Below are 14,528 nucleotides of genomic sequence, written 5' to 3' on the forward strand. Positions count from 1 at the left end.
AGCACACAGACTGAATCTAATCCATTTAAATTAACTATGGTTTTATTATAGTGAAAGTGTAGTAACAATGTTTTGGCGTACTGATTATCATTTGTACAACCACAATTTTACTACAAATACCATGGTTATCATGCACAGTTATTATGTAAACTATTTGTATAGTCTGTCTTAGGTTATGTGTATGTATAGTCAATTATTTATAGTATATGTATAGTTACATGTATAGGTTTAAAAAATTGTTTCTACGTCTAGTGTATTTATGTTCATATTTATGTTTATTTATGTAGCACCGTGGTCCTGCGAGACACGACATTTCGTTCCACTGTATGTCCACACATGTAGCGGAATGACAATAAAGCTTGACTTGACTTGTTAAACTATGGTTAGAATACCAAATATAGTATGTATGTATAGTAACCATGTTTTGTTTTTTTGTAGCAAAACCATGGTTAATTCTCATAAGGGATGTGGCATATACAGTGTATCACACAGAGGATCCAGACCCCAGTTTTGAGTAAACGTCTCATATTATGTTTTGCCAGTAAATGGCACATTAGTGATTAAGAAACTTTTCTCTTATGTCTATTCAGGCCCCCTATTAAAAGGGTCATCAGATGCCCATTTTCCACATGTTGATATGATTCTTTAGGGTCTTAATGAAAAGTCTATAATATACTTTGGTTCTCTGCAAATATCATCCCATTCTAAGGGATTGTTCCTTTAAATGCAAATGAGCTCTGCTTGCCCCGCCCCTCTCTTCTCTCTACAGCTCAGAACATCTTGGAGAGATTGTTCAGCCGTGAAACTTGCTAACTGGCACTCTGTTAGGAAAGGTGATTGCAGAGATTCATAATAAACCCCTTATACTCACTTCTCCTGTAGGTGAAGCTGGATCACTAATGATCTGCACGAACATAGACATATGCATCTTCAGTGGCTCAGATGTCAGGAGTAAATGACGACCACTCTGTTCATTATTACATCCAGCAACACAACACCTCAATCACTCAATCTGAGATATTCTTATCTAACTTACATCCCTGCTCCGCATCGAAACAATGGAGGTCGGACAGTTACAGCTGATCTGAGGTAAGACGTTCATGTCAATCAACTATCGTGGGAGTGGCCTCTGTCGGTGGACATCTGAAAATGGTTTGATTTAAAAAAGGGGATATTATTTTTACAGATTAACTAAAAACTACTGCATGGATTTTTATCATTATAGGGTAGATTTGTACATACACTGCCAACACACATTAATGTTCAAACAGCATGTAAAAGTGAGCTTTGCATTAGGGGTGTAAAGGGTCTAAAAAGGGTCTAAAATGTATATGGTCTGTTTATAAAAGCTTACATTTTATAAATGTAATAACTAAAGAAGCAAGCACTTTATCCCCCCCCCCCCACACACTTGTTCTGCATAAAAAGTGATTCAGTAACATTGAATGGTTTGCATATGGTGATGTGTTTTTAATTCCAGCTTTCCTAAAAGTATGTCCTATTCATAAAATAAGAAATATCCCAATATATTGCCTTGTTTACAATATCGCAATGTATCGCAACTTATCATATCGCAACCCCTGTATCGTGATACGTATCGTATCGCCAGATTCTTGGCAATACAGAGCCCTACTTTGCATCCGATGATGCTGGGTAGGTATGTTTTGAAGCATGCTAGCCGGTTTGAGCTGGTTTAACCTGGTCCTGAGCTGGTTTAAGATGGTCCTGAGCAGGAGCTAGTTGCTTAGGACCAGCATAGGACCAGCTCAAACCATGCTTCAAAACATACTTAACCAGCATATGTTTTTTTTTTCCAGCCTAATCAGTCCCAATTCTATTATTGGTATCAGAATCCCCTTAAAGAGCAGACTAGCATATGCAGATCTAGGTGATCAGGTTGTGGGAAAGTTTTCCAGAACAAGTTTAGATTGCAGTATTTTTCAGTCAGCAGCCTGGTCTGCTTAGCCATACTTGCTCTGTTATGAAACCAGAAATCACGTTTCAGGGGCACCTCGATAGGACCAAAAGGGCACTTTAGCATTGGTGATTGAGGGGGTAGGGGCTCATATCACCCCACACTATGCACGCCACTATTCAGTGTATTAATAGTGTGCACCAGACGAGTGAATTTACTGCACACTAAATATATGTGCATACATATCTGACAAAGTCAAAACAGGAAACTCAGAGAGCCTATACCTATGGGGTTAGTCCAATAAAAATAACACAGGATCTATTGTGGTGCTGTATTGCATTCATTTGGTGGACACTTTTAAACACAGCAGTGCATTCAAGATATATATTTTGTTACTTTACTGGGACTTGAATGTGGTAGTTTCATTGCTGTCTATGCAGGATCAGAAAGCTCTTGGATTTTATAAAAAATATCTTAATCTGTGTTCCCGAAGTTGAAACCCTGGTATTCAGCTGCCCGATTTTGTAAAGTTGCTCATTCTACTCAGGATTTAAGCATGAATATTACCTTAAAGGAGAAGTCCACTTCCAAAACAAAGATTCACATATAATGTACTCACCCTCTTGTCATCCACGATGTTCATGTCTTTCTTTCTTCAGTCGTAAAGAAATTATGTTTTTTGAGGAAAACATTTCAACATTTTTCTCCATATAATGGACTGCTATGGTGCCCCAATTTTGAACTTCCAAAATGCAGTTTAAATGCAGCTTCAAACGATCCCAAATGCGGTTGTAAATGATCCCAGCCGAGAAAGAAGGGTCTTATCTAGCGAAACAATCTGTTATTTTCATAAAAATAATACTATCTATATATATATATTTAATGTCAAACGCTTGTCTTGTCTTTTTCTGCCTGGACTTTTTTTTTCGGTTCATGTTAGGGTATGTTGAAAAACTCCCATCTCATGTTCTCCCTCAACTTTAAAATCACCCTATATCGCTGTTTTACTTTTTTGTTAAGGGTGTTTGATCTTCTTTGCATGTTCGACTGGGTCGGTACTTCTGCAGCGATGTAGGATGATTTTGAAATTATTTTTGAAGTTGAGGGAGAAAATACGATTGGAGTTTTTCGATTTGTATTTTTTTAATGAAAATAACCGATTGTTACGCTAGATAAGACCCTTCTTTCTCGGCTGGGATTGTTTACAACTGCATTTGGGATCATTTAAAGTCACATTTAAACTGCCTGTTGGAAGTTCAAAATCGGGGCACCATATCAGTCCATCATATGGAGAAAAATGCTGAAAGGTTTTCTTTAAAAAACATAATTTCTTCACAACTGAAGAAAGAAAGACATAAACATCTTGGATGACAAGGCGGTGAGTACATTATAAGTAAATCTTTGTTTTGGAAGTGGACTTCTTCTTTAAATGTAAATGAATTTCATAGTTTTACCTTCAGTTAGATTAGGTTTTCAAGACATTTGTTTGCTTTAACAATAATAAGCATTTATTGTGATATAACTTGTTTTATTTGTGTCGGAAAAACCATCGTCAACTAAGTTACCAACTAGACCCCCCCCCCCTCCAAAAAAGGAATGGTTTGTCCCATTCTCGCATGATGATATTTCCTTTAGATAGAAGCATGTGGATGAAAGACTAGAAGTTATGTTCTCTCTCTTTCCTCTAATATTGGTTAAACTAGGCTAGCAAACCTGTGTCAAGAGTGGATTATTTGACTGCCAACAGTGTTACACAAGTATTATTGCTGCAAATTTAAATAAGACAATTTAACAAAAACTTATGTTTTGTTTATGAAAATATTTCTAAACATACCATATGCTCAGTAGTTCTATTCTTCCATGTTAAGTATAGGCCCAAAACACTAAAAGTTACTTGTCAACTGTGTTACCCAGTAAAGGTAACATGGTGGACAGATGGTATTTTATACTCATATTCCTACAGATCACCTTTATTTATGTAGCACTTTACACAATATAGATTGTTTCAAAGCAGCTATTTAAGGTCATGTTTGGGTTTTTGCGAAACAGGAAAATTTTTTCTTCAAATTGTCAAATTCTAAATGTACCCATAATTATAGAATGACCCAGAAACACTGGGGAAATACATTTCAAAATAAGAGTACAAAACACATGACAGACAAACACAGGCTGGGATCAAGACATGATGATTTCCTTAGAAAAATGTCAGTATTTGTAGACAAATAAGAGATACTAATAGGTTTATCAGCTTTCCTTTTTTGGCTTTGATGCATAACACTGTCAAAGATAATGACCAGTAAGAGAAATAATGAAAACCATATTCTAGGGTCAGTGGCTCGAGCTGCGCCAAACTTTAAGGGAGGTGATGCACGAGTCCAACTTGCTGGGAAATCCAGCACATCTCCTCTATACAACAACAAATCCGATATCCACTGACATAGTCATTCTATTGGTTTTGACTGACTGGATTATGCAGCACAACTACTTTTTTTCTTTAACCTTTAGTATCAGTGCTTGAGCCAGAGATCCCGCTTGATCTGTGCAGTATTCACAATCTGAAATTCAGCTGGTTTGCAGCTGCTCCACATACAAATCATCTAAGGGTTTACTTCATCGTAATGAGCAAATCTTGGAACTTTCATTAAGTATGTCTTCACATTAACATCCTTAGCCTTGCATACGGACACAATATGCTGCTGGCAGAAAATGCCTCTCAGATTTGAGTGAACAATAAACTTGTTCCCTAATTTGAACCTTTCTTATAGTTCACCCAAAAATGAAAATTTGCTGAAAATTTACTTACCCTCAGGCCATCCAAGATGTAGATGAGATCCAGGATGATTTGGAGAAATGTAGCATTACATCACTTGCTCACCAATGGATCCAGTGAATGTGTGCCATCAGAATCAGAACATCACAATAATCTATAATTAATCTAATTAAAGATAATCATTAAAGGAGAAGTCCACTTACCCTAGAAGTCCACTTTTTTTTCCTACTCACCCCTTTGTCATCCAAGATGTTCATGTCTGTCTTTCTTCAGTTGTAAAGAATTTTTTATTTGCCTTTCTCTCCAGGAACTCAAGACAGTTAGGGTATGTCAAAAAACTCCAATCGTATTTTCTCCCTCAACTTCAAAAATCATTTCAAAATCATCCTACATCGCTGCAGAAGTTCCGACCCAGTCTTTGCAACGTGAACATGCAAAGAAGATCAAACACCCTTAACAAAAAAGGTAAAACAGCGATATAGGACGATTTTGAAGTTGAGGGAGAACATCAGATGTTTTTACATACCCGAACTGTCACGAATTGGAACAAAAACAGTCCAAGCAGAGTAAGACAAGACGAGCATTAAAAAGTATATAAATTGTATTTTTAAGTGAATTCCTCGGCTGGGATCGTTTACAACTGCATTTGGGATCATTTGAAGCCACATTTAAACTGCATTTTGGAAGTTCAAAATCGGGGCACCATATCAGTCCATCATATGAAGAAAAATTCTGAAATGTTTTCCTCAAAAAACATAATTTCTTTACAGCTGAAAAAAAAAGACATGAACATCTTGCATGACAAGGGGGTGAGTAAATTATTTGTAAATCGTTGTCCTGGATGTGGAGTTCTCCTTTAATATAATTAAAGTTAGTGGTGACCAACCTTTTCATTCCCAAGATCCCTGACCTTCGCCTTTATGAAAAATCTACCTATTGAAGTACTGACTAAAAATGGCCTTTGAGGCCTTTTATTTAGTACTTCAATTAATAAGGCACTGATCATTGCCAATTCAGATTTTTTTTTAAACTAGCAAATTGGCTGATTCTGATATGGTTGCTTTATATTTATTTATTGGTTATTTGCTCTATTAACAACAATCTGACTTAAACAAAAATAGCTGTAGGCATTTGAAATTAGAAGCAACCACTGCATTTTTAGTCACCATCCAAACAAAGATGCTACGCACATGTTGCACGAGCAGTTGTTTTTGATGTGAATTAGATTTATTATTTTAGGATAACCAAACAGCCAATAAAGCAATGCTTTGTGAAAGTATGGTACATAAAACATCTCCATGAAACAAAGACAGCAGGTCTGAATGAGACAAGCAGGCGGCGGCGATGAATGATCTAAGCAATTCATTAGCTGTATGTTTTAAATAAACATTAATCCAACATTAAAACAGTTTTAACTTCCAGCTAAAATACAAGTCCATCTATAACATAGCTTTCTCCTGTGAAAAAGTCATTTGAATCAAATGTGAAATATGTACAGATCAAGCAAAATATATACAAGCAAAAACAGTCCTATAGAAATATGTCAGTGGATTGAGAAAAACAGGGGCTTTTTCAATGGAGGAAGTGTTATTATAGATTATGGACTTGCATTTTGGCCGGAAGTGACATTTTAAAGTTAAAATACATTAATGATGCATTTGTGGGTCAGTATCACTGTAGGGTGCCATTTGGTGTCCTGTACATCAATAACTCATTTGCCATGACAACTTAACATAAAAATGAAATGGTGTGTTATATTAGGTTAAGTTTTTTATTCATAACAAAAGGATTACTTGGCTCTTTAGATACATTTTGTGGATTTTTATAAAGTTTTGTGTAGGAGAATGCATGTTTTTTTGCTATGACCCATGCACTGCTTATTAAATTTGATTGAGAGTAGAATATAATCAAATAATAAAATGTAAAAATTGTGTTTCCCTATTAATGTTTTGTTAAAAAGCGATTACTCAATTTGAGTGTATTGACCATTTGGTAATAAAAACGACAAGAGTGTGCCTATGCCTTTAATGACATCTGGACAACAGATTTTTTGTCTCTTCAGTGGCGGGAATTTTAACGGCTGAGGTGAGTAAGTTGGTGACTTTTAAATTATGGGGAGATTTTGGAGTCAGTCACGGCATCTTTCAGCTACGAGTGACACGCGATGCCGCGGTCTGAAGTTCGCAGTTACCCCACCAAACAGCAGCCCTTCACCGGCTCAGATTTCGGCAACACACCGGCACGAGAATTAGCGGTATTTCGGTAAAGAGTGATTACAGAGAACGCTTGAATACACTAAAATTAAAATGCTACTTTTAATCGTTTTTATATCTTAAATGCTTGTTAAACGAGTTTAAATGTAATATTGTAAACTATGCTGTGTTCTCCCAAATATATTCAATTCGTCTTGTATTTTGTCCATGTGTTCTTGCTTAATAATAAATGTTTATCTTATATTGCTATTGCCTCTATGATTCTGTGTGTGGATTTTTTTTATATAAGTTTCAGTCTATTTTAAGCCAGCAATGTAATAATTTTTAAACAATAGCTGACTGAAATAAAATAGCCCAGCATGTGTGGTAAAAACATGTAACCCAGCGAGCTGGGTCCAAATAACCCAGCATGTGTTCTGTCCAATATTTACCCAGCGATGGGTTGCCAAATAACCCAATTTGGGTTGTTTTTTACTCAACATTTTTTAGAGTGTACATTATCAGAACATTTTCAGTTTAAGTATTTATTTAAATCTTCAGTTTCTTAAAAACAAAGATGTGCTGCATTATTCAAGACCTAAATACTCTTGCCAATCTAGTAGGGGTTTTGTGTAGAGTCTGACATAATCATACTTTACTCCAGGCCTAAATGATTAACCTTGAAGGTTATGCAATCACATCACTGTTTCCTATCAGAGATCATGTCTGGAATTACGTACATATTTGTACAGAAAGGCCTTGAGTGATCAGGTGTGGAAGGGACACATCACAATTATTTGCTTTTGTGAGATGTGTAAACAAGGTTAACGGAAGGTTGCGGTTATGGTTGTAATTTGTCACACTGTGGTTTCACATGTTATAATTCATACACAAAGAAGAGGGCTCTGTATTTACGAGAAAAGCCCATTGTGGCCTTTAGGATTTGGATTGTGCTTATTGTGCTGCAAGTGTGCTGATACAGTCTGTGTACAATTATAGTTATTAAGGTTTGTAAGTGATGTGGGATTCTGAACATTTAAAGATGTTCGTGTATTTCGGAGTAGACTGACATGATAATGAGTCTCACCCTATCTCATCTGGATCTACGTACGATTTTGGAGGCTCTGAGGTCAAAGAAGCCATATATTGGTTTTAGTGTACTGCTATTGCCTTGGATATTTTCCAGCAAACTGCACAGCAGGCACTTTAGAACACATAAATTACGTCCACACAAATTCTTGGTTCTGAGTTGGGTTGAGTGAAGAAATGATTTCTGGGTTACGGTAAGTGGACAGTTGCCGTTTAGTGTATTTTGCACGTTGTGCAATGCACAAACACTCCACAGGAATTCAGTCCGGAAAATAGCTTTGCCAGGATGTTGATATGGGGTTGTTATGGTGGTTTCTGATGTGTTGCTATGCGGTTGCTAGGGTGTTCTGGGTGGCTGCTGGAGTTGTTTCATTTTATTGTGGGATAAAAAAAGTCAAAGCAATTCTAAATTAGTTTACTGCTCAGATTCAGAAATTATGTTTAAAGGTTATGAAGCAACTGCTCATCATGCACTCTCATACACAAACAGGTACATCACCTCCTCAAGCTTGACGCCATCTACTGGTTTCATGGAGATCCTGCATTCTTCTCCTGGCCAATGTCCCTCTGCATTAAATTTAAAACTGTAGAATGCTTTTGATTAGTGTAGGAGTGGAACCAATTAAAGTTTATGTGTAGTGCATGTGTTTTGCTTCTCTTTATTAAATGCGAGCACATGACAACAAATGACCATATTAGATAGTCCCATATGCACAAGGATACAACAAACAAAAAAATTAGCAGGTCAAATGTCAAAAGATGTTTTACATTTTTTTTATTACTTTGTTTGACATTACATTTCTGCACACAGGGAGAAATATTACTGAATCAGGCCACACAGTGCATAAGCAGATGCTGAGAAAAAACAAGAATCAGGTCAAGCATGAAATCATTTTACACCTTATTTTTTACACCTTAAGAAATATTACCTGGATTAAAAAAGTTTGACAATAACCCTAGCCTCCCTTAAATTCCTTCACTGTTTTACTCTTGTGCTGTGTTGAACCTCTATTACCTAATTTGGTAAATCTTGGATTTATTCTTTTTGCCAACTTGTTTTCTTTCAGTTAGCACAGTTTTGTTTGATTACTGTTTGATTATATGGCTTAATTTTTCTAAACTGATGCACCTCAGTTTTTAATAAAAAAAAAAAAACTGATTAAAAGTTATTAGTAATAGTTTTGGCAAGCGTTCACTCAAAAATGAGGTGCAGATGCTCAGATCAATGAGGCCTACGACCAACCAGTTCCAAAAAGAAAAACAAAACCTCTGCTAATTGTAAGAAAGCAAGCTGATAAAGGGATATGATAATATAATGAGATTCACAAGCATTTTTTTGGGCTGATCATTTTTAAACAAGAAAACTACAACAAGGTGAAAAAGACATCCTAAAAAGTACAAAGAGAATCTATAATTTCTTGTAAAATTATTATACATGGTGTGAACAAACTCGGTAAGTTTACATTAACTATAGCATTTTCAGGAAAAAGAAAATCCTCTCTGGGTCTTTACGAGTGGAACATATGGAAGCGAGTTTCTACCAGAATAAAAACATAAAAATGGTAATCGTGACTTCACAATTCTGAGAAAAAAGAAAGAATTGTGAGATATAAATGCACAATTGCCAGTAATAAAGTCAGAATTGCAAGATATAAACTCGAAATTTTGAGAAATTAAGTCAGAAATGCGAAATATAAACTTAAAATTGTGAGAAATAAGTCAGAATTGTAAGATGTAAACTCTAAAATGTGAGAAATAAAGTCAGAATTGCAAGATGTAAACAGGCAACTCTGACTTTTTTCAGAATTGCGTGATATAAACGCGAAATTGTGAGTTATAAAGTCAAAACTGCAAGATATAAACTCGCAGTTGTGACAAATAAAGTCAGAATTGGGAAATATAAACTCTAAATTGCGAGTTATAAAATCAGAATTGTGAGATATAAATTCGAAATTGTGAGAAATAAAGTCAGAATTGCGAGAAATAAAGTCAGACTTGCGAAATATAAACTCGAAATTGTGAGAAATAAAGTCAGAATTGTGAGAAATAAAGTCAGACTTGCGAGATATAAACTTGAAATGGCAAAAAATAAAGTCAGAACTGGGAGAAATAAGTCAGAATTGCGAGATAAAAACTTGAAATTGTGAGAAATAAAGTCAGAATTTCAAGATATAAACTTGAAATTGTAAGAAATTAAGTCAGAATTGCGAGATATAAACTTGAAATTGTGAGAAATTAAGTCAGAATTGCGAAATACAAACTAAAATATAAACCTCAAAATTTCAAGAAATAAAGTCAGAATTGCTAAGTATAAACTCGAAAATTTGAGAAATAAAGTCAGAATTGCGCAATATAACCTCTAAATTGCGAGTAATAAACTCAGAATGGGTAGCTATAAACTCAAAATTGCGAGAAATTAAGTCAGAATAGCGAGATAAAATTATGTTTTTTTTATTTATTTTTTATTCCGTTTTATTATAAACTGGCTTTCACAGGAACATGACATGGGATAATTCTTATAAAAACAAAAAATCAAAGAAACAAATAAAAAAAACTAAGTAAAAGGATTTGCAAGCCCTATGTTGCAGACGTTAAGTCACAATCTACCTTTCCACATCTTCCTCACCTACACATCCCTCGTGCCAAAACTCGCTGTCTTGACCTGTTAGTGGGTGGAGTAGATGAGTAGTATGAACAGGTAAAGGTGTGCGTCAGTGTGTTCTCATCTAGGCTACTATCTACTCACCGTCGGACCATTTTTGCAAGATAGCTGTTGTGGATTTAACGCGAAGTACTAATCTAGACTGCACAATGCTGAAGAAAACGCAAGGCTCGGCCGACGTGGACGCGTCGCGCATTCTTGTGAAGGGGCCCGAGTTTTTGAGGAGACAGATGGAGCGAGAAAGCGAAGCGAATAAAGGACGCGTCAGTGCGGTGGAGAGGTTGGCAGCAACTAAACCTCAATACGTAAAAAGCCAACAAGTGGTCGGTTCCACTCAGGAACCGTTTATCAGCATCAGCTCTGCCTCCGTGAGCAGCCGAGAGTCTTCAAACGCAGCGCACGGTTCCGTTATTTACACCGCTCAGGTTGATGTTGAGGATATTCCGTCGCCTGAAGAAGAAAGTGGTAATGCGGTGAGACGGAGCAGCTCGAAAAAACGCGACTCGATTTTATTATACAGACAGAAGTGTGAACTCTTAAGAGGATCGCCTGGTGGGAACAGGAGATTATTTAAAAAATCGTTATTTTCTATTAAAGACAAGACAAGCGCGATTTCTGAGGCTCGCGGTGATGAATGCGCCACGCGCAAGAACTCCGAGGCCACTCAGGTAACCTTAACCATCTCAAACGGGCACTCAGGTGTGCCGAAAGGACCTCCTCACAGGAAAGTCGCTGAAACCCAGAAGCAGGAGCGCAGGAGCCGGAGGGGTGTGGGGCGCTCCAGCTCTGACATCAGTTCGCGCTACTCGAAGAACTTCGCGGACTTCGACGCGTTCTTCAAATACTGCGGGCTCGACGGTGACATCATCGAGTCCCTGGGCAGAGAGAACTTCTCCGCGCGTTCGGAGGACCTCAGCTCCAAAATCCGAAGCATCAGCGTCTCGACGTCAGATGACGGCTTCTCGAGGAGCAGCGACGGCCTGCAGGAGGAGGAATTGCAGGAGACTGTACGTCAAGGTTCCTCAGTTGTCGAGCGCAACGCTCGGATCATCAAGTGGCTTTACAGTTGCAAAAATGCAGCAGAGTCAGGAAAGACTCTTCGAGATCTGGATTAACTTGGGACATGTTAAAGGAGCCGTTTTTGTCAGTATCACACATGGAACGACCTGAAAAAGTACTAACTTATCTATCTGTGACATCTCTTGGCTCTGTAAACATCTTTGTCCAGTCAGAGACGCTCTCTGCTGCCTTGAGTTGGCTGACATGTTCATTTCCTTCATATTCAACTAATACCAAGGGTTTAGAATGGTGGTCTGAAATTTGTGAGTAGGTCTGTGGTTAAGATTTTGTTCTACTACATAAATTACTACATATATTTATACCTCACATCTGAAAGCCACTGTAACAAATTGCTATTTGAGGACTACAGTGGTTTCGTCAAGCATACACGTTGTTGTGGTAGTTTTAGTCTTTATTTAGCAGCTTGTTAGCAATGTGTGTAATTTATGTTGACACAAACGGAATGCTAACCACTGACCGAATTTTACTCATGAATCCAAAAGCGCCATTCTAAAGACCCACAGGACCCATAGGAAATTCCAAAGAGAACCCATGGCTCCAAAAGGCTACTTCTTTTGCTGGTTTTAGGATCTCTAACTACTGGTTTAGCTGTTTTGGTTAATCCTTTTCTACATGCCAGTACTTCATCCTGGTTACGTATTCCACTTCATCTACCTAGATATCATGTTACTTTATTTTTTTTAGTTACTGAGTGTTACTGAGTTTTTTCTCAGAACTACGTGATGCAAACTTGCAGTTCTTACTTTTTTCTGTATTGTAAGATATAAACTCGCAATTGTGAGTTATAAAGTCAGAATTGCGAGACTTAAACTCTCAATTGTGAGAAATAAAATCAGAATTGTGAGACAGACGCTTGCAATTGTGTTTTTTTCTCCGAATTGCGAGTTTATGTCTCACAATTCTGACTTTATAACATGCAGCAGGCACAAAACGTCATTAGACGTTGATATTTGGTTATATTTCGTCTGCGGCATCGGGTGACCAAAATTCAATGTCATTTCAACATCTAATGTCAACATTAATTTGACGTCCAATAACGTCAGCTGACGTTTATATTTTGTTGTTTTTAGGTTGTGTAACCAAAATCCAACGTTAAGTCAATGTCAAATTGACATCAAATACCCAATTTTCATTCTTAACCAAAATGCAACATCGACCTGACATTATATTGAAGTCCAGTGCCTGCTGTGGTGTTATTGGCCTAGTTAAAGTCAGGATTGTGAGATATAAACGTAGAACATATCAGTGTTTTTTCTCCTCAAAACTAAACTTTAACGCACAATTTTAAGTTTATACCTTAATTCTGAGAAAAAAGTCAGAATTGTGAGATACAAACTTGCATTTGCAAGAGAAAAGATAAAAACTTGCACTTCTGACTTTATAACTTGCAATTGCGAGTTTATATCACGCAATTCTGGGAAAACAGTCAGAAATGTGAGATAGAAAGTCGCATTAATATTTTTACATTTTTTATACAGTGTCAGAAATGGGCTTCCATATCACTGCATTTCATTTTGACACTGTTTTGTGAAAACTACCTTTGCACATGAACCTATGGATATAGTATAGTTTACAAAGACAAATGACATTCAAGCCAAACAGGCCATCAAGGCCTGTCAGCTATGGAATGCTGAAGGTAGCACCTGGCCTTGAGATATGGAAAGATATGGCTTCAAACAAGCACCTCTGTCCATTGTTGCACAACAGCGGAAGCACTGAACAAGCAAGTACATTCACACCCAACGTGGGTGTATTTAATTTGTGCCACTGTCACACAAGTTCAAGGATTAGCTGTCTGTTTATTCTGATTGTCTAGTCATATCTTCCCTGACTCAGTATGCCTTGCAAATATGAAATGGTATTTTAAAAAACTTGATAGTGTATGTACATTGAGTCAAACAACCTGACACGCTATGCAAAAACGCTATGTAAATATGAGCATGCATATCAGTCAATAAAATGTTTTCTTACCATTTTAGTACTTTTACTGTGTATGTAGTTTAGTGTAATTTGTGTATCTCTTGGGTTATAGCTTTTGTATTTTAACATAGTTCAAGAAGAAGATAATGGCATAAGTATTTATAATGATCGAAAAAACTCTAAAACACATGTTGGCTGAACCCAGTGCTTCTTTTTATCATTTTGGCAGGTATTTTATATACCCATTGTATGCAGTGTTTTCACATGCACAAAAACTTACCCCTCTGGCCTCTCAAATGCAGACTGTGGCAGGTTAGATCTTGCAGAGGGAGTGTCCGTGGCCTTTACGCTACTTTAAATATTTTTTTGAAATGCAAGAGTTTTTGGCCTCCAGCTGTGGACGCATGTCAGAATTATTCCCCTTTTTGCTGTACATATACAAAGTGACAAGTTTTTCTAAACACATTGGAAACAGAAGAAAAGCATGACTGTCTTGAGTTACTGGCATTTGTCATTTTTATGAAATTTGCGAAGTAAGAAACAATTTAATTGTTGTCCATTCTATTCAGATGGTAAAAATTATTCAGGGGTCAAAAAGCCGTACTGGCACAATAATCATTTACTGGCACTATACATGCATGCACAAATAAGTTACTTCTATAAATGCTTCCAAACGTTTATGTGCACAGCATGTAATTTTCAGCTCTTTTTAAAACTACATGACTTCTAATACCCTGCAGGATAGTGTGGACTTTCATCTAGGTGGGGTTTTACCTTACACAAACGTGAGTCACATAAGGAAACTGACACAAGGGCCTATATATCAATAAGGGCTTAGTTTACACAAAAATGAAAATTTCCTCATCATTTACACACCCTCCACTTGTTCCAAACCTACAT

At 36.8% G+C, this 14,528-nt stretch overlaps 1 protein-coding gene across 1 annotated transcript; it reads left to right on the top strand.

Annotated features, from left to right (window-relative positions):
* The first annotated feature begins 10,343 nt into the window (after positions 1 to 10,343).
* Positions 10,344 to 13,412, top strand: fam110c (family with sequence similarity 110 member C). Its single transcript, XM_051095877.1, has one exon. It carries the CDS (start codon positions 10,778 to 10,780, stop codon positions 11,741 to 11,743), a length of 966 nt encoding a protein of 321 aa, XP_050951834.1. The 5' UTR covers positions 10,344 to 10,777; the 3' UTR covers positions 11,744 to 13,412.
* Positions 13,413 to 14,528: the final 1,116 nt, after the last annotated feature.

Source organism: Labeo rohita, chromosome 23 (genome assembly GCF_022985175.1).
Source record: "Labeo rohita strain BAU-BD-2019 chromosome 23, IGBB_LRoh.1.0, whole genome shotgun sequence".
Lineage (NCBI taxonomy): Eukaryota > Metazoa > Chordata > Actinopteri > Cypriniformes > Cyprinidae > Labeo > Labeo rohita.